This window comes from Babylonia areolata, chromosome 6 (genome assembly GCF_041734735.1).
Source record: "Babylonia areolata isolate BAREFJ2019XMU chromosome 6, ASM4173473v1, whole genome shotgun sequence".
NCBI lineage: Eukaryota > Metazoa > Mollusca > Gastropoda > Neogastropoda > Buccinidae > Babylonia > Babylonia areolata.
Genome location: NC_134881.1, coordinates 54,100,212 through 54,122,428, shown reverse-complemented (window position 1 = coordinate 54,122,428; position 22,217 = coordinate 54,100,212). Strand labels below are relative to the sequence as shown.

Sequence of the window (22,217 nt, the reverse complement as noted above, 5' to 3'; positions counted from 1 at the left end):
GACCCCCATGATGATGACGTGTTTGGAGGACCCAGTGACCCCCATGATGATGACGTGTTTGGAGGACCCAGTGACCCCCATGACGATGACGTGTTTGGAGGACCCAGTGACTCCCATGACGATGACGTAATTGGAGGACCCAGTGACCCCCATGATGATGACGTGTTTGGAGGACCCAGTGACCCCCATGATGATGACGTGTTTGGAGGACCCAGTGACTCCCATGATGATGACGTGTTTGGAGGACCCAGTGACTCCCATGATGATGACGTGTTTGGAGGACCCAGTGACTCCCATGATGATGACGTGTTTGGAGGACCCAGTGACCCCCATGATGATGACGTGTTTGGAGGACCCAGTGACCCCCATGATGATGACGTGTTTGGAGGACCCAGTGACCCCCATGATGATGACGTGTTTGGAGGACCCAGTGACTTCCATGATGATGACGTGTTTGGAGGACCCAGTGGCTCCCATGATGATGACGTGTTTGGAGGACCCAGTGGCTCCCATGATGATGACGTGTTTGGAGGACCCAGTGGCTCCCATGATGATGACGTGTTTGGAGGACCCAGTGGCTCCCATGATGATGCCGTGTTTGGAGGACCCAGTGACCCCCATGATGATGACGTGTTTGGAGGACCCAGTGACTCCCATGATGATGACGTGTTTGGAGAACCCAGTGACTCCCATGATGATGACGTGTTTGGAGGACCCCCGGGTCAGTCAGGTGGGTGGGAGTTGAGGGTGGAAGAGGAACAGTTGTTGCCCACCAGTATGCTCCATGCCTGACGGAGCTGGTCCGGGGAGAGGTTGGTCATGCTGACCTGGTACCCCTCCGCCCCCGCACCCTCCTCCACCAGCGCGCACAGCGAGTCTGACGCCCAGTTCTGCAGCTGTCGCATGTGCAGACGCCGCACGCCCAGAGCGCGCGCCAGGACGCCCGTCACGTGCACGTCCTCCAAGGCCAGGAGGGGCAGGTACTGCGACACGTTGACCAGCGGGCCCACAATGTCCGTGGACAGCAGGTAGCAAGGGCCCCCAGCGAAGGTCGGGTAGACGGACAGGGGGTACTCCTCGGGGCCCACCCGCCACTTGCCGCTGTCCCGGCGCTTGGAGTTGAAGTAGAGCTTGCCGATGACGGCGTGGTGCAGGCTGTGGCGCCCAGTCTCCAGGAAGGTCGTCAGGCGGGGGAAGTCCACCAGCGTGTCCTGGTCCACCTTCATGGTGAACTCCGTGTGGGCGCACTTCTCCCGCACCCACTTCAGCCCCGTCAGCGTCTTCAGGCTCAGGTTCCGGTACGTGTCCGCGAAGTCCCCGACGATCAGGTCCCCAAACGTCCGGGCCTCCGCCCTCACCCCGGCGTCCAGGGAGGAGGACGAAGTGGGGTCTGAACTCTGGCCCAGCACGAAGTACACCTCCACGGCCACCGGCACGTCTGCCCGGGGCCAGCGGCGGTTCCTGACGGCGTAGCCCCAGGTGTGGCGGATCAGCTTGCGCGTGGAGAAGGCGTTGGCCGGGGAGGTGACCAGCACCACCAGGAAGGTGCCGTCCTGACAGCCCTGCTTGGGCACCACCTGCACGTGCGTCACCACGTCACGTTTCCCTCTGTGCCAGGTCAGTTTCGTCGCGGCACAGCAAGTATGTGTCGGGGCTCGGTTTCAGTGGTCAGTGTCAGTGGTCAGTTTCAGGGTTACTTTCAGTTTCGTTGTCAGTTTCAAAGTCGGTTTCAGCGTCAATTTCAGGGTTTGGTTCAGAGTTCAGATTCAGGGTCTGTTTCAATTTCGGTGTCAGTTTTAGTGTCAGATTCAGCGTCAGATTCAGAGTCAGTTTCAAGGTGGCGTCAAAGCGTACGGCACTAATCAGCATACGATACACCAATTAATCTGCTTTAAAAAAAAAAAAAAAAAAAGAAAAAAAGAAAAAAAAAAAAACACACACAAAAAAACAGACGCACATGATGACTTTCACACACACTCAGTGCGCTGAACAGGCCTTCAGAGCCTACCCTGGGTTTAGCCGAATGGTTAAAGCGTTAGACTTTCAATCTGAGGGTCCCGGGTTCGAATCTCGGTGGCGCCTGGTGGGTAAAGGGTGGAGATTTTTCCGATCTCCCAGGTCAACATATGTGCAGACCTGCCAGTGCCTGAACCTCCTTCGCGTGTATACGCACGCAGAAGATCAAATACGCACGTTAAAGGTCCTGTAATCCATGTCAGCGTTCGGCGGGTTATGGAAACAAGAACATACCCAGCATGCACACCCGCGAAAACGGAGTATGGCTGCCTACATGGTGGGATAAATAAACAAAACGGTCATAGACGTAAACTGTTAAATGTTACATATTTGTCTGAGTGAGTAAGTGTGCGTGCCTGAAATCTGACTGAATGACACAGGAAACGAATGATGAGCGCCCAATGGCAGCTGTCAGTCGGCTCTAACCAGGTAGGCAACCTGTTGTGCAAATGACTCCGTGTTTGTAAAGCGCTTAGAGCTTGATCTCCGACCGAGGATAGGCGCTATGTAAGTATCCCTATCAATCAATCAATCCAACCCTGGCTTTGTGTGAAGAACGGATGTAGTGTGACATAAAACGATTACACAACATCAAGAAACAAGTCAACACATCACAATATAAGGTGAATTATACGTGGAAGGCAAATGACTTAAAAAAAAAAAAAAAAAAAGAAATAAAAAAAAAAGTAGGTCACGCTCAGCGAACCTGCACGCACCCACACACGTGCGCACATTCATGTGAAAGTGCAACTTCACACACACACACACACACACACACGGTGTCACACACACACACACACACGGTATCACACACACACACCACAAAACACACACACACAGACACATACACACCCAACCACACACACACACACTCAGACTCAACACACACACAATTGGCCCTCCACACACAGACACACACACCACAAAATACACACACAGACACACACATGCACACACACACACACCCATCCTCCACCACATACACCCCCCCCCCACACACACACACATCTCACCCCATCACGCCCCCCCCCCCCCACACACACACACAGACTCAACACACACACACAATTGCCCCTCCACACACAGACACAGGCCACAAAATACACACACAAACACACACACACACACACATCTCACCCCATCACGCCCCCCCTCCCTCACACACATTCCCCCGCCCCCCCCCCATCCCCTCCAACCACAGCTCCCCCCCTCCCCTCTCCCCAAACCCCCCATCCACACACACAACCTGTAGCGAGGGCAGAGGAGACAGCAAAGACTCCCTGGGCCGGAAGTAGTCCCCAGCCACCCAGTCGAGCCAGAAGAAGTCGCGGAGGGGCACGGCGGAGAGGTGGGGGGAGGGCGGCAGCAGGAGGAGGTCGGGGCGGAAGGTCTGCTGGAGGAGGAGGGTGGCCCACAGCAGCCCCAGCAGACCGCCAGTCCCCACAGCCACACGCCGTGCGGAGGGTCGTCGGCACCACATCACCCTCATCACGGACCCCGACGACGTCCCTGTCCCTGTCTCAGTCCCCTCTGCCTGGCTGGCCGTCGTCTCCGCCCCTCCTCCTGAGGCCTGCAGCACGCACATACACACACGCACATGCACGAATACACACAACACACACACACACACACACACAGAGCTTTGTCGTGACTCCCAGAAACAACAAGTAAAATCTGTACTCGTGTCCCCTGCCTTCCCAATAGATTACCCAAGCAACAGATAGATAGATAGATAGATAGATAGATGAATAAATAAATGGTTAAATAAATAAGTGAATAAACAAAGAAATAGATAAATGAATGAATGAATGACTGAATGAATATGGTGAAAAGGGAAAGGAAAACCAAAGAAAAGAAGTCAACAAAAACACCAAACAAGGAGGAAACGGGTGAGGGGGGGAAGAGGAGCTGGTGACTGGCCGCCAAGCCATGACAGTGCCGTGAGTGCCGTAACAGTGTCGTGACAGTGCTCTGACAGTGCCATGACATTTTTCTGACAGTGCCGTGACAGTGCTCTGACAGTGCCATGACAGTCCTCTGACAGTGCCGTGTCAGCCCTCTGACAGTGCCGTGACAGTGCTACAGTGCAGTGCCATGACAGTCCTCTGACAGTGCCGTGTCAGTGTGCTCTGACAGTGCCGTGACAGTGTGCTCTGACAGTGCCGTGACAGTGCTCTGACAGTGCCGTGACAGTCCTCTGACAGTGCCGTGACAGTGCTCTGACAGTGCCGTGACAGTGCTCTGACAGTCCTCTGACAGTGCCGTGACAGTGTGCTCTGACAGTGCCGTGACAGTCCTCTGACAGTGCCGTGACAGTCCTCTGACAGTGCCGTGACAGTGCTCTGACAGTGCCGTGACAGTGCCATGACAGTCCTCTGACAGTGCCGTGACAGTGCTCTGACAGTCCTCTGACAGTGCCGTGTCAGTGTGCTCTGACAGTGCTCTGACAGTGCCGTGACAGTGCTCTGACAGTGCCATGACAGTCCTCTGACAGTGCCGTGACAGTGTGCTCTGACAGTGCCCTGACAGTGCTCTGACAGTGCTCTGACAGTGCCATGACAGTCCTCTGACAGTGCCGTGACAGTGTGCTCTGACAGTTCCGCGAGTGACATGACAGTGCCGTGACAGTCCTCTGACAGTGCCATGACAGTCCTCTGACAGTGCCGTGACAGTGCTCTGACAGTGCCATGACAGTCCTCTGACAGTGCCGTGACAGTCTGCTCTGACAGTGCCGTGACAGTGCCATGACAGTGCCGTGACAGTCCTCTGACAGTGCCGTGACAGTCCTCTGACAGTGCCGTGACAGTCCTCTGACAGTGCCATGACAGTCCTCTGACAGTGCCGTGACAGTCCTGACAGTGCCGTGAGTGCCATGACAGTCCTCTGACAGTGCCGTGACAGTCGTCTGACATTGTCATGACAGTGCCATGACAGTGCCATGACAGTCCTCTGACAGTGCCATGACAGTGCCGTGACAGTCCTCTGACAGTGCCATGACAGTGCCGTGACAGTCGTCTGACAGTGCCGTGACAGTGCTCTGACAGTGTCATGACAGTGCCGTTACAAACTATACCGAGAAAAACCCTCAGAGCGTTTTACATCAAACAGACATCATAATTATTTTCAATCCAAACGTCAACTGGCCACCAGTAGTAGTTAGCTGCAGACAAACTGGACGGTGATGTGACAAATTAGATCCATACTTAACCAGCTCAGAACAAGCCAAGCGGGAAAGAAACGGTCGAGCGAAAAGAGAACCCAACACAGCCTGGCACGAGTTGTTGGCCCGTGAACTAAAGGGACGTTACTGTCGAAGCCAGAAGCTTTGAACACTTCCGTTGTTTTCTCCACGGAATAGATAACTGGACTTGTCTTTTATTTTGTGAGAAGAGACTTGCAACTCGTTCTTTTGTCAGAGTTACGCCAAAATTGGACATTACCCCCGACTAAAGTCCTATTTCAGCATCTTAAATTCAAAAACCTATTTTTCCGGCAATGTTTGTGCATGTAGGAAACGATATTACCATTAGGGCCCAGTACTGTAGATGTTGTAACTCATTTTCGGTGGAGTGGAGTTCGACTGTTATTTAGTACACGTTATTTTTTACCCAGTTTTGATGCGGATTCAGTCACTAACATGCCACCATCTTTTTTTTTTTGTTTTTGGTCCCACAAACCATGAAAATGTAACTAATAGGTGCAATCATTTAGAACGTTAAAATAGGACATCATCCGTGGGTAAAGTGTGTGTGTGGGGGGCGGGAGGAGGGGGGGGAGAGACGGGGGTGGGAGCATACACTGAAATTTTGCTTTGTTTTTATAGTAGATTATTTTTGGCATGATTTTATGCTAGCTTCGTTTAAACATTATTGTACTGAAGTTATGATTCCATATGTATGTCCATCACTCCCCAAAAGGGCCAAAAGCATTTAAATTTCTTTGAGTCTTCAAGTGAACGAACGTGGGATTAGGCTTGACAAATCTTTTATCCCACATTAGACTGGGTCCACATCTTTTATCCCACATTAGACTGGGTCCACATCTTTTATCCCACATTAGACTGGGTCCACATCTTTTATTCCACATTAGACTGGGTCCACATCTTTTATCCCACATTAGACTGGGTCCACATCTTTTATTCCACATTAGACTGGGTCCACATCTTTTATCCCACATTAGACTGGGTCCACATCTTTTATCCCACATTAGACTGGGTCCACGTCTTTTAATCCACATTAGACTAGGTCCACATCTTTTATTCCACATTAGACTAGGTCTACATCTTTCAGTGTCCCATATGTTAGATCTAGACCTGTTTGGAACGAAACAAGCCCCAGGCTAATCCGTGTTGACCTGAGCACATGCGAAACACGTCACTGTGCATAGAACGTCATAATCAGTGGAAGCAAGCCTCATACAAACAACAGTCTGACGTCACAGTAGTCCGACGTTCCATCAAAACTCAAGACTGTTTATTGTCTGAACAGAAATTCAGTGTTCGACTTGTGCAAAAGTAGTTTTTTCATAAAATAATATACAAATAATGTGAGGCCGAGTAAGTTAAGAAAGTATGTAAATTAAGATATAAATCACACACACACAACTCTGTCGTCTCTCCCAGAAACGTTAATCAATCTGCGTCACACGCGATACATATCCTCCTCCCATCCCAAACCCACAAACCCCTCCATTTCTTTTATGTCGAGGGCAGGCCTACACAGTCACTCAGATGAACACGCTAAACATCCACCCCATCTACCCAAACAGAGGCACCCAATCACCCCAATTCATTCATTGCTGCTTCAGTGAGACAAGCATGTTAAAATCGTGTCGGATGAGCAAATGAATGAATAAAAATAAATAAATAACCAAAAACCAACACGAATGACTGCAGAAACAAAGACGATATAGACAATAACTAAGTAAAGAAGTTGACAAACCAGTATACAAATGACTGGTCAGAGAGCAGCTAACCCGACGACATAGCAGACCTGTAGACACAGCAGTAGACCTATTAACACAGCAGTAGACCTGTTGACACAGCAGCAGACCTGTTGACACAGCAGTAGACCTATTGACACAGCAGTAGACCTATCGACACAGCGGTAGACCTATTGACACAGCAGTAGACCTATAGACACAGCAGTGGACCTATTGACACAGCAGCAGACATAGTAGACCTACTGACACAGACCTATTGACACAGCGGTAGACCTACTGACACAGCAGTAGACCTATTGACACAGACCTACTGACACAGACCTATTGACACAGCGGTAGACCTACTGACACAGCAGTAGACCTATTGACACAGACCTACTGACACAGCGGTAGACCTACTGACACAGACCTATTGACACAGCGGTAGACCTATTGACACAGACCTATTGACACAGCAGTAGACCTATTGACACAGCGGTAGACCTATTGACACAGCAGTAGACCTATTGACACAGCGGTAGACCTATTGACACAGACCTATTGACACAGCAGCAGACCTATTGACACAGCAGTAGACCTATTGACACAGCGGTAGACCTATTGACACAGCGGTAGACCTATTGACACAGACCTATTGACACAGCAGCAGACCTATTGACACAGCAGTAGACCTATTGACACAGACCTATTGACACAGCAGTAGACCTATTGACACAGCGGTAGACCTATTGACACAGACCTATTGACACAGCAGTAGACCTATGCGGTAGACCTATTGACACAGCAGTAGACCTATAGACACAGCAGTAGACCTATTGACGCAGCAGCAGACATATTGACACAGCAGTAGACCTGTTGACACAGCAGACCTATTGACACAGCAGTAGATTTATTGACACAGCAGTAGACCTACTGACACAGCAGTAGACCTACTGGACACAGCAGCAGACCTATTGACACAGCAGCAGACCTGTTGACACAGCAGTAGACCTGTTGACACAGCAGCAGACCTATAGACACAGCAGCAGACCTATTGACACAGCGGTAGACCTATTGACACAGCAGTAGACCTATAGACACAGCAGTAGACCTATTGACGCAGCAGCAGACATATTGACACAGCAGTAGACCTGTTGACACAGCAGACCTATTGACACAGCAGTAGACCAATAGACACAGCAGTGGACCTATTGACACAGCAGCAGACCTATTGACACAGCAGTAGACCTATTGACACAGCAGTAGACCTGTTGACACAGCAGTAGACCTATTGACACAGCAGCAGACCTATAGACACAGCAGTAGACCTATTGACACAGCAGCAGACCTATTGACACAGCAGTAGACCTATTGACACAGCGGTAGACCTATTGACACAGCAGTAGACCTATAGACACAGCAGTAGACCTATTGACACAGCAGCAGACCTATTGACACAGCAGTAGACCTGTTGACACAGCAGACCTATTGACACAGCAGTAGACCAATAGACACAGCAGTAGACCTATAGACACAGCAGCAGACCTATTGACACAGCAGCAGACCTATAGACACAGCAGCAGACCTATTGACACAGCGGTAGACCTGTTGACACAGCAGTACACCTATAGACACAGCAGTAGACCTATTGACACAGCAGTAGACCTATAGACACAGCAGCAGACCTATTGACACAGCAGTAGACCTATTGACACAGCAGACCTATTGACACAGCAGTAGACCAATAGACACAGCAGTGGACCTATTGACGCAGCAGCAGACCTATTGACACAGCAGTAGACCTATTGACACAGCAGTAGACCTATTGACACAGCAGTAGACCTATTGACACAGCAGCAGACCTATTGACACAGCAGCAGACCTATAGACACAGCAGCAGACCTATTGACACAGCAGTAGACCTATTGACACAGCAGCAGACCTACTGACACAGCAGTAGACCTATAGACATAGCAGCAGACCTATTAACTCACTCAGTACGGCCAGTCCTCTCTTCTCCTCAACACAGACCCCTCGGATGTCCAGTGGGCGTCTCAATGACCCAAGCTTTAGCTTCCGTCATCAGAATTGTGGTGTTCTTTGTCAACATTCACGCCTTCAGTATAACAGCCTTCCGCTTGCAATATGTTGATGATGGTAATTGGGGAGAAACGCTGTCAACGTCGTCTTTTTCGCCGTTCGTATGGAGAGAGTTAACACAGCGGTAGACCTATTGACACAGCAGTAGACCTATAGACATAGCAGTAGACCTATAGACATAGCAGCAGACCTATTGACACAGCAGTAGACCTATTGACACAGCAGTAGACCTATTGACACAGCAGTAGACCTATTGACACAGCAGTAGACCTATAGACATAGCAGCAGACCTATTGACACAGCAGTGGACCTGACATGACACCACCCCCGTCATTGCCCAGGACCTGGCATTCCGCAGGTCAGTCTCACGTTACCACAGCCCCATAATTATTCCCGAGTGTTTTTCTGTCATCTCCAACGCCCATCGCGGGCGCGAGTGTGTGTGTGTGTGTGTGTGTGGACTGGAGGTACAAGCGCGTGTGGACTGTGCATAGGTAAGTCAAGTGCCACCTGATGATTTCGCCATGTTGTGACACCTTCATGTGGATGCACCTATGGGAGGGCGGAGGGGGGTGGTTCTTGTTGTTTCCACATGTGTTTGTCTGTCTGCTGATACCGAGAGATCGGTTGAAAAAAAATAAAAAAGGAAAAGGGGGTGCTTTCACACACGCACGCCCACACACAATAAACCATTCCCATACCCCGACAATCCCCCTTCCTTTGTCCCACCCCGGTCCCCAGAACACATGGGAAATAAAAGACAAAAGATCTCATATATGCATTGTATTTATGAGAAAATGGTGTCCATATATAAAACTTCTTGAAAACAGTAACCCATAACAAAATATTATGAAAGATCAAAATGCACAATAATAATGAAGGCTCAATGATATATATATATATATATATATATATATATATATATATATATATATTTAAACTTGAACAGATGTGCGTGAATGTGTAAGTATGCGAGTATGTAAATAATATATGCATGTGTGTATTCATGTGCACTTATGTGTCTGCAGTAATAATGTTTAACATGACTGTGTAATGGGTGTTTTATATAATCACGTATAGAAAACTAGAGGAAATGTGTTCATACGTAAGATATCCCATGTGTGGGTTGTGTTCTTTCCACATTACGTTAGCTAAGCAAAGTGTTCATAACTCTATGCCGATGCTAGATATAATGTCTATTATAAGTTATAAAACTGCACTGTTACACATGATGAAAATGTGTCCACCTTGACCAAATTGATAGAACAATATATTATAAGTATAATGGCTTATGATGACGATGTTATTGTTAATGTACACTGTATTCATTTTTTAATGAATGTATAATGACTTTAAAAAAAAGAAGAAGAAAAAAAGATCTCATATTGGCATTCTCCGCGCTCCCCACCCCACTCACCACGCCCCTGCTCCCCCCCCCCTCTCCTCGCCCCTCACCCCACCATTCCCTCCCTCCCTCCATAATATTTTCCTTACCCCCTCTTCTTCCGCCCCCCCCTCCCCCTTCCCCTCCATTTGGCTGGACTCCAAAGTATGTGACGCCGCACGCGAAAATCATGGATAAGTCGCTGGAGTAAATTTTCACGCAACACGCTGTGAAAGTGACAAGGGTTGAACATACCAAAATTTGAGTTTTTTGGTTATTCAGATTCTATGATTCTTTTTCTATTAAATTTCCAAGCATTATAAAGAAATATAAAGTATCAGTGCTTTATTTTGATGTTTTCCCATTGGGAATTGGTGATCATGAGTGGGAAACAGCGAACTCGTTTGCCCCAATTTTCTCAGAGGTACGTTTGTGATCATCACGAGACTCAAATGCATGTATCTCAGAAACTAGTAAAGATACTTGAATTCTGTTTTTTCTGTGTGTTATTCAGAATTCTCTCTCACTCTCACTCACTCATTCCCTCGACCGCTGGGGTCGTTGGGGGGGACATGAGGAAGATGTCATAGCTCGCCACGCCGTTCTGTTGGCAGCTGTCGTGAGGAGATCTGGCATCGTCATTTTGGTCCATTCCTTGACGTTGTCGGACCAGCTCATTCTCTGCCGCCCCCGTCTGCGCCCTCCCTCTACAGTCCCTTGCAGGATGGTTTTGGATTTTGAATTCTCTCTACTTTCAGATAAAAGAATAATATCACTTTGTGAATTTTGACCATTATCCATGATTTTCGCATGCACCAGCAAATGTCATCTCTCCCTCCTCTCTCCCCACCCGTTCCTCTTCCAGATCGTCCCTCAACCCCCCTCTCCTCTCAGCTCCCTCCCCCCCCTCCCCAACAATTCCCTCCTCCTCTCCATTATATTACCCCTCTCCCGCCCCCCTCGCCCCTCCCCCCCACCCTCCTGCACGAGCAGCAGTTTATTGTCCACACCACTTCAGATATCGCCCGTTTCTTGTGACCACTCCTACACTGCCCACACAACACAGCTCTTTCTCTTGCACTGCACTGTGTGACTGTGATTACTGTTTGTGGAAATTACTTGTTAAGTCGGTATTTCCGACTTTTATATATGTCTTCTGTATGTTGTTTATGTGTTTCACACAAGTTAATTTCTCTCTGGAGATGATAAAATATTCTGTATTCCTGTGATCACAGCATAAGTATGGCTGAGACACTGCCTACTTAACACGGCAATTCTGTAACCACAGCATAAGTATGGTTAGGACACTACTTAACACAGCACTTCTGTAACCACACCATAAGTATAGCTAGAACACTACTTAACACAGCACTTCTGTAACCACAACATAAGTATGGCTAGAACACTACTTAACACAGTACTTCTGTAACCACAGCATAAGTATAGCTAGAACACTACTTAACACAGCAATTCTGTAACCACACCATAAGTATGGTTAGGACACTACTTAACACAGCACTTCTGTAACCACACCATAAGTATAGCTAGAACACTACTTAACACCACACTTCTGTAACCACACCATAAGTATAGCTAGAACACTACTTAACACAGCACTTCTGTAACCACAACATAAGTATAGCTAGAACACTACTTAACACAGCACTTCTGTAACCACAGCATAACTATGGCTAGAACACTACTTAACACAACTCTTCTGTAACCACAACATAAGTATGGCTGGGACACTACTTAACACAGCACTTCTGTAACCACACCATAAGTATGGTTAGGACACTACTTAACACAGCAATTCTATAACCATAGCATAAGTATGGTTAGGACACTACTTAATACAGCACTTCTGTAACCACAACATAAGTATAGCTAGAACACTACTTAATACAGCACTTCTGTAACCACAACATAAGTATGGTTAGGACACTACTAAACACAGCAATTCTATAACCACAGCATAAGTATGGTTAGGACACTACTTAACACAGCACTTCTGTAACCACACCATAAGTATGGTTAGGACACTACTTAACACAGCACTTCTGTAACCACACCATAAGTATGGCTAGAACACTACTTAACACAGCACTTCTGTAACCACACCATAACTATGGCTAGAACACTACTTAACACAACTCTTCTGTAACCACAACATAAGTATGGCTGGGACACTACTTAACACAGCACTTCTGTAACCACACCGTAAGTATGGCTAGGACACTAATTAACACAGCAATTCTATAACCATAGCATAAGTATGGTTAGGACACTACTTAACACAGCACTTCTGTAACCACAGCATAAGTATGGCTAGAACACTACTTAACACAGCACTTCTGTAACCACACCATAAGTATGGCTAGAACACTACTTAACACAACACTTCTGTAACCACAACATAAGTATAGCTAGAACACTACTTAACACCACACTTCTGTAACCACACCATAAGTATGGTTAGGACACTACTTAACACAGCACTTCTGTAACCACAGTATAAGCATGGCTGGGACACTACTTAACACAGCACTTCTGTAACCACAGCATAAGTATGGCTGGGACACTACTTAACACAGCACTTCTGTAACCACAGCATAAGTATGGTTAGGACACTACTTAACACAGCACTTCTGTAACCACACCATAAGTATGGTTAGGACACTACTTAACACAGCACTTCTGTAACCACACCATAAGTATGGTTAGGACACTACTTAACACAGCACTTCTGTAACCACAGCATAAGTATGGTTAGGACACTGCTTAACACAGCACTTCTGTAACCACAACATAAGTATGGTTAGGACACTGCCTACTTAATACAACACTTCTGTAACCACACCATAAGTATGGTTAGGACACTACTTAACACAGCACTTCTGTAACCACACCATAAGTATGGTTAGGACACTACTTAACACAGCACTTCTGTAACCACACCATAAGTATAGCTAGAACACTACTTAACACAGTTCTGTAACCACAGCACAAACATAGCTAGGACACTACTTGCCTAACACAGCAGGATGTTTCTACACATCCCCAAAATGCTGTCGACACTGTTCGTTAATTCCACAATCGCACATGTTCTAGATTGGCCTATTACTAAATTCGTAGGTCAAATCTCAATTCGCCTGTTTCACGTTCGACTGTGTAGTGGAGAAGACATCAGAATAATTATGTCTAGAAATTCAATGCATACGACGGGCCGTCCAAAAGCTGATAAGAGAGACAACTAACTCAATTCATACATATTTTCAGTTTCAACATTCGTTCATTAGTTAACATGTCTCTTTGCTCTGAAGGCGATCTGAGTGTAGTATTTGCCTACAAATATCTTAAAACTCACCCGTGTGCGGATAGTGTGTGTGTGTGTGTGTGTGTGTGTGTGTGTGTGTGTGTGTGTGTTGTGTGAGCATGCGACAGAGAGAGAGAGTGTGTGGGGGGTGAATAGGCAAAATGGGAATGGCGAGTACATATAGGCGAAACAGAACAAAGAGTGCACTGACTGTTCCAACCCATAGCAGTCCCAGATCATCAGTATAGTACCAGTAGCTCAAGGAGGTGTCACTACGTTCGGACAAATCCATATACGCTACACCACATCTACCAAGCAGATGCCTGACCCGCAGCGTAACCCAACGCACTTAGTCAGGCCTTGAGAAAAATATAAAAAGATAAAAAAAGAAAAGAAAAAAAGATAATTGAATAAATAAAAAAAAGAAAAAGAAAAAAAGAAAAAGAAAAAAGAAAAAAAGATAAAAAGACAATACTGATGATGTATAGTGATGGCCAAGAGGTAACGGGTCCGCCTAGGAAGCGAGAAAATCTGAGCGCGCTGGTTCGAATCACGGCTCAGCCGCCGATATTTTCTTCCCCTCCACTAGACCTTGAATGGTGGTCTGGACGCTAGTCATTCGGATGAGACGATAAAACGAAGTCCCGTGTGCAGCATGCACTTAGCGCAGTGCATAAAGAACCCACGGTAACAAAAGGGTTGTTCCTGGAAAAATTCTGTAGAAAAAATCCACTTCGATAGGATAAACAAATAAAACTGCACGCAGAAGAAGAAGAAGAAGAAAAGAAAAAAAAAAAAAAAAAAAAAGCTGGAGCTGTAGTGTGGCGACGCGCTCTCCCTGGGGAGAGCAGCCCAAATTTCACACAGAGGAATCTGTTGTGATAAAAAGAAATGCAAAAATACAACAGAAAGAAGAGAGGCAAGGCCTTCAAGACTCACTTGTGATACACTTTTAAAAAAAATCCAAGCTTTTTATGTATTAAGTATAATTTCAAAATGTAATGTTTAAGATGAGAAAGAGCAAATTAACTCCCGTAGCATTAATTACAGAGTAATTTCCCTTCTTTACTATCTGCACCAAAAACATTTGCAAAATAAATAAAAATTCCATGCTTAGCAAAAGAAGTTCCTGTTTGAACAGAAAATGATAATAATGACTGCTCTTGTTGTTGGGTCAGAATATCAGATCAAATTGCCAAGTTTAGAGAATACAAAAAATATAAATATGACAGTAAATGCAGTTTGCATATAATTAGGCTTTATTATTTTTTTGTGCCCATCCCTGAGGTGCAATATTGCTTTAAACAAGATGACTGGAAAGAACTGAATTTTTCCTATTTTTATGCCTAATTTGGTGTCAGCTGACAAAGTATTTGCAGAGAAAATGTCAATGTTAAAGTTTACCACGGACACACACACACACAGACAACCGAACACCGGGTTAAAACATAGACTCACTTTGTTTACACAAGTGAGTCAAAAAAGCAAATAAATGTAAGATCGCCAACGAACGCCAGGTGAGCAGGGCAGCACGGGGAGGGGACTGAGGAAAGCAGACCACAAGGTGTTGAGCCCTCACCTCCCTGGCATCACGGGCACGGTCACAGCTCTCACAGCCCCGCTCTGACGTCTGTCCGCCTAGCCACCCGTCCCCCCTCCCCCAAACCCCTCCCCCCTCCTCCCTCTTCACAACTCGTCTGGAACGCATTTCAACACGTCTGGTGGGGGGGACAGGCAGTGGGGGGTGGGGGTGGGGGGACTTGAGTCCCTGGTTGAATGCAGACCCCCCCTTTTTTTTCTTTCTTTTTTTTGTTTTGTTGTGACTTTGATGGGGGACGTTGTAAGGGCCTAGTCAGCCATCATGGCTGTTCGGTCAGCCAGTATATATACATGTTTATATATATCCACTTGAGTTCTATGTTGCATTGGACATGCCAGTGTTTGTTGTCACCGTTCGGTTACTGAGTAGTTTGTTGACACCGTTCAATTATTGAGTAAACTGTTGACACCGCTCAATTATTGAGTAGTTTGTTCACACAAATCAGTTGTTGAGCAGTGTTGACACAGTTCAGTTATGAAGTGGTTGTGTTTCACACACACACACAAGGCACCGTGGTTGAATGGGTTAGACGACAGTCCTGGGTTTGCAGAGCCTTCAGAGGCTAACCTGTGCAGAAACCCATGACACAAACACTCCTTGGTAGCGGAGCGAAGGCACTGACCAAACTGGTATCAGTAATGACAGAGCTAACACGGACTGTCTGTTACAAACACAGCAATATATATCCATCGTATCCAGGAAACAACACGGGTAACAGACACATCCGTGTACAGAAATAATAAACTGCAACAGACTTTATACTCAATCATACATCAGGTATCACATTGTGAGGTTTGAAACTAAAATCAGTTCCGCGAACAAAAACTGGCATCAACCGAGTGACGCGAGCTGTGATGTAAGCGACCGACGCCCAGACGAGTTAGACATGAACTGATGCCCAGACAGCAGGCACGCACACTCAAACCAAGATTCTGAGGTGGCGCCCTGTCATTGGGGGAGAAATTTTCTCCACTCTCGTGAGCACCAACAGGTTGCAAACCAACACAGTGATTCCGTTGGCACCAGTGACACGAGACACAAGAAGGAGGTCTACGTGTGGCTGTTTCACAGGGTCCTGCACGTCAATAAATAGAAGGCTGCAGGCACTGACACTGACACTCATGTACGGAATTGCCAGCTGTGATAAAAACACGGATTTTTTTTTTCTTCGTTTCCTCCATCATCAACCAGCTTGCTACCCCCTCCCTCTCTGTCTTTCCCTCTCTCTCCTCCTCTCTCACAGTCCCTTCTCCCTCCCTGACCCCCTCCCTCTCTGTCTCTCTTTCTTTTTTCCCCCCTCCTATTATCTGCCCATCTATTTTTTCTCGACCTCTCTCTCGTCCTCTCTGACTACTTTACTCACCAGCCTCTCTTCCTATTCCCCAAGCAACACTTCACACTCTTTTCATGCTGCATGCCCTGGATGCAGGTTTTACATGAGTTTTTTTCATGAGCTTTGTTAACCTTTTTGTTTTCTTTGTTGGTGTGTGTGTTGCATTTTGACATACCGGTAAACGCCCTTGATGAAGACCAGTGGTCGAAACCGGTCGGGCATGTGAGAAACTGTTCTGTTTTCCTTTTTTTCTATTGTTATATATATATATATATATATATATATATATATAGAGAGAGAGAGAGAGAGAGAGAGAGAGAGAGAGAATGATAAAAATCGGATGGTGATATGAGGAGAAATAAAAAATATTTAGATACAGGTACATACATACTCACATACATAAATCATATATTATGTACACACACACACACACACACACACAGATACAGACACAAATACACACACTTTGATACATCCGCCTCAGTAAAGGAGTAAGCTATAATCATATTCATAAAAAAATCTAAACTGCCAAAGGTCAGTGCCTTTCTGGAAGCAAACATGCGCGCGCGTGTATGTACAGAGCAACCCCCCCACCCCCACCACCACCACCACACACACACTGGCATGCACGCACATAAATGTCCACTCGTTGAAAGCCATGAATACAGAAGTTGCAGCTCGCGATCAAGGAGAAGAAGCAGAAGAAGAAGAACAAGATGACAAGACTGGAAGAAAAAGAAAAAGGAGAAGAAGAAGGAGACGAAGAAGAAGAAAGAGAAATATAACACCACTGACCATACAGTACTCACCATACACTGTGCTCGGTGTCAGCTAACCACATTTCTCCATGCACTCACCATACACTGTGCTCAGTGTCAACTAACCACATTTCTCCATGCACTCACCATACACTGTGCTCAGTGTCAGCTAACCACATTTCTCCATGCACTCACCATACACTGTGCTCAGTGTCAACTAACCACATTTCTCCATGCACTCACCATACACTGTGCTCAGTGTCAACTAACCACATTTCTCCATGCACTCACCATACACTGTGCTCAGTGTCAGCTAACCACATTTCTCCATGCACTCACTGTCACGCTACGGCTGACAGATTGACAGACAGACGGACGAACGACGACAAAAACTCAATGAATCTGTCAGCCCTCCGCACCAGTCAGAACAACCAGATCCCACTTGAAATGATAACATTTATTATAAAATAATAATAACTGGTATTATTGAACACGAAATTCAATAACAAAACAATACTGACACAATTACCCCTCTCACGCGATTACAAACACACACAAAATATAGTCTGCTGTGCTCAGCCTCTGCCGCCGCAGTCCAGAATACACCAGCGGTCAGGAATGGATGGGAGAAGGGAGATAGTAAGTTGGGGGACAGCACTTACCTCAACACAGCGACCAAGTCCTTCCAGCCGACGCTGTTGTCGTCGTCGCTGTTATCGTCGACGCGGTTGCGCCGCTGCCGCAGAACACTGCCAGTCCCGCACCATGAAGACCTCCCGCCAGCCCACAGCCACAACCAGCAGAGGAGTGGAACCGTCCAAACGGGCACAATGGAAGTAAAAACCTAAGAATGGCAAAGTGTCAGTTCTGACTCTGAAAGATGCTATCACACCCAACCTATCATCCCGCCCATCCAACCTGCCGTTACAATAACATTTAACTTTGACTCGATTTAATCTAATTTATCCCAAAATAATAAACATTACTATTTCTTCATGAACACAACCACAATGATGGGAACACATATTCACAGCATCTCTTAATAACATAAAATAACATGAACAGCTACAGCAAATTCAAACAAACATGCATTCACAGCCTCTGTCATTCCCTCCACCACCATTCCTGCAAGTCCAGCCGACCAAGGAAACATCACACACCCTCACCTCAGACAGGTTATGTGAAAAACCTGGAACCGGTGTTCCAGCCGTTGCAACGCCCGCCGAACAATGACGACAACCTGCTGCTTCACCGCAGCAGAAGACATGGGAAGATCAACTCCCAAAACCCCTGGTCGAAATGACTCTCACAGCAGTTGACAGTGGAGTGCACGAAAGATACAGGAACAAATCAAAAACCAAAACACAACTCACTGACGCGAGTTGGTTCGCACGTGGGATTCGGGCCTAACGTGTTGCCAGCCTATCTGGCGGCTTACAGAAATATGTCAGCTAAGGGGAGTCTCACATTCTGGATATGTCGACGCGTGACACTCACCATACACTGTGCTCAATGTCACCTAACCACATTTCTCCATGCACTCACCATACACTGTGCTCAGTGTCACCTAACCACATTTCTCCATGCACTCACTGTACACTGTGCTCAGTGTCAACTAGCCACATTTCTCCACGCACTCACCATACACTGTGCTCAGTGTCAACTAAACACATTTCTCCATGCACTCACCATACACTGTGCTCAGTGTCAACTAACCACATTTCTCCATGCACTCACCGTACACTGTGCTCAGTGTCAACTAACCACATTTCTCCATGCACTCACCGTACACTGTGCTCAGTGTCAGCTAACCACATTTCTCCATGCACTCACCATACACTGTGCTCAGTGTCAACTAACCACATTTCTCCACGCACTCACCGTACACTGTGCTCAGTGTCAACTAACCACATTTCTCCATGCACTCACCATACACTGTGCTCAGTGTCAACTAACCACATTTCTCCATGCACTCACCGTACCATACACTGTGCTCAGTGTCAACTAACCACATTTCTCCATGCACTCACCATACACTGTGCTCAGTGTCAACTAACCACATTTCTCCATGCACTCACCGTACCATACACTGTGCTCAGTGTTAACTAACCACATTTCTCCATGCACTCACCATACACTGTGCTCAGTGTCAACTAACCACATTTCTCCATGCACTCACCATACACTGTGCTCAGTGTCAACTAACCACATTTCTCCATGCACTCACCGTACACTGTGCTCAGTGTCAACTAACCACATTTCTCCATGCACTCACCATACACTGTGCTCAGTGTCAACTAACCACATTTCTCCATGCACTCACCGTACACTGTGCTCAGTGTCAACTAACCACATTTCTCCATGCACTCACTGTACACTGTGCTCTGTGTCAACTAACCACATTTCTCCATGCACTCACTGTACACTGTGCTCAGTGTCAACTAACCACATTTCTCCATGCACTCACCATACACTGTGCTCAATGTCAGCTAGCCACATTTCTCCATGCACTCACCGTAACATGCACTGTGCTCAGTGTCAGCTAGCCACATTCCTCCATGCACCTCACATCGTGCAGCAAGTTCATTTAACAGTGTGGTGAGGGAACAAAACTGAACACGAACTGACAAAATTTCCAGACCTTCCTCGCTTGTCCACCTGTGTCTTCGCTGGTGTTGTGACTTCACCAGCCAGCACACACACACACACACACACACACACACACCTGCACAGCCCAGGGCGCCACGGGCTAATTGTTGACTCCAGCAGTGAACTCGATACATTCCATCAGCACTCGCTCTGTTTTGCGACCTGTCAACACGAGCTTCTCAACTTGACTGCCTCACCCATGATAAATAACTCCGCCTAACACGAGGGAATAAAAACAACGCGCATCACGACAGCACACAGCACACTCGACTCGACTCAACTCACACTCGGCCAGCTGGTAATGTAAAAAGAACGAAATATATAGGAAAAAAAAAAGAAAAAAAAAAAGTATGTGGCTGACAACTTGATACTCGTATCTAAATGTGTCAGTTTCAGTTTCAAGGCAGTGTCAAAGCAGACCGTTTCATCATTGTTCGCCGCACCACACGCGCATTAAAAACAACAAATAAAAAACAAACAAAAAACATTTACAATTTTTTTTTTTACTATATAAAAAATAATCGGAAAAAAACAGGTGATAAAAAAAGGGCATAAATCCCAGGCACTGGTCAAGCCGTGAGAGGCTTTCCCCAGGACTGCACATCACCATCACCATCACACGACATGGAAAACTACTGACAGAGGCTTTCCCCAGGACTGCACATCACCCTCACCATCACACGACATGGAAAACTACTGACAGAGGCTTTCCTCAGGACTGCACATCACCATCACCATCACACAACATGCAAAACTACTGACAGAGGCTTTCCCCAGGACTGCACATCACCATCACACAACATGGAAAACTACTGACAGAGGCTTTCCCCAGGACTGCACATCACCATCACACAACATGCAAAACTACTGACAGAGGCTTTCCTCAGGACTGCACATCACCATCACACAACATACAAAACTACTGACAGAGGCTTTCCCCAGGACTGCACATCACCATCACACAACATGGAAAACTACTGACAGAGGCTTTCCCCAGGACTGCACATTACCATCACCATCACCCAACATGCAAACTACTGACAGAGGCTTTCCCCAGGACTGCCCATCACCATCACACCACTGACAGAGGCTTTCCTCAGGACTGCACATCACCATCACACAACTGACAGAGGCTTTCCCCAGGACTGCACATCACCTTTACACGACACGCAGAAAACTTTGAAAGTTCGAGGCTGACACTGGCTGACACATTTGTATTTCAGTGGCGGTGAGTGTCAGTGACACATTGACCAGGACGCTGGCTGAACGTCAGTGGCGGTGAGTGTCAGTGACACATTGACCAGGACGCTGGCTGAACGTCAGTGGCGGTCAGTGTCAGTGACACATCTACTACTGGGATGTTGGCTGACTGATCGAGATGTGTGGATCAACGAAGCAACAAGACTGTGGCCACCCTTGTGTCACGTACAGCGACAAGTTGCTCTGGCCTCTAAATGGTGATGTGTCGACAGAAAAAAAACAACAAAAAACCAACCCTCAGTAGTTTATCCAGGACAGTAGGCCATTGCAGTGTGTCGCTGCTAAGTGCATTATCATCATGTCACAGCAGGGACCTGTTATCTCACATTCATTGTTCCTGAGTGGGCATGTCCGGTCTTGTTTAATATCAGAGATAAATCAGTTCACCTCTATGCCCATCTCTAGCAGTAGTGTTTTATATAATCACGTATAGAAAACTAGAGGAAATGTGTTCATACGTAAGATATCCCATGTGTGGGTTGTGTTCTTTCCACATTACGTTAGCTAAGCAAAGTGTCCATAACTCTATGCTGATGCTAGATATAATGTCTATTATATGCTATAAAACTGCACTGTTACACACGATGAAAATGTGTCCACCTTGACCAAATTGATAGAACAATATATTATAAGTACAATGGCTTATGATGACGATGTTATTGTTAATGTACACTGTATTCATTTTTTTTTCTTTCTTTTTTTTTCCCCCTTTCTTTTCCATCTACTCTGAATTGTTATAATGAATTCACATACAAAATAAAACGGTGGTCGACCAAAACAAACAAACAAACAAAAAAAGAGATAAATCAGGTCACCTCTATGTACATCTCTAGCAGCAACACACCATTCTTCCCAGTCTTTGGGAAAACTTGGCTTCTTCA

At 46.5% G+C, this 22,217-nt stretch overlaps 1 protein-coding gene across 1 annotated transcript; it reads right to left on the bottom strand.

The window, feature by feature from the left end:
- Positions 1–576: 576 nt before the first annotated feature.
- On the bottom strand, positions 577–18,535 carry LOC143283452 (beta-1,3-galactosyltransferase 5-like). Its single transcript, XM_076589691.1, has 3 exons — positions 18,090–18,535; positions 3,263–3,586; positions 577–1,577 (listed from the first exon to the last, which is right to left on the bottom strand). Exons 2-3 carry the CDS (start codon positions 3,503–3,505, stop codon positions 723–725), a joined length of 1,098 nt encoding a protein of 365 aa, XP_076445806.1. The 5' UTR covers positions 3,506–3,586; positions 18,090–18,535; the 3' UTR covers positions 577–722.
- Between the last annotated feature and the right edge of the window lie 3,682 nt (positions 18,536–22,217).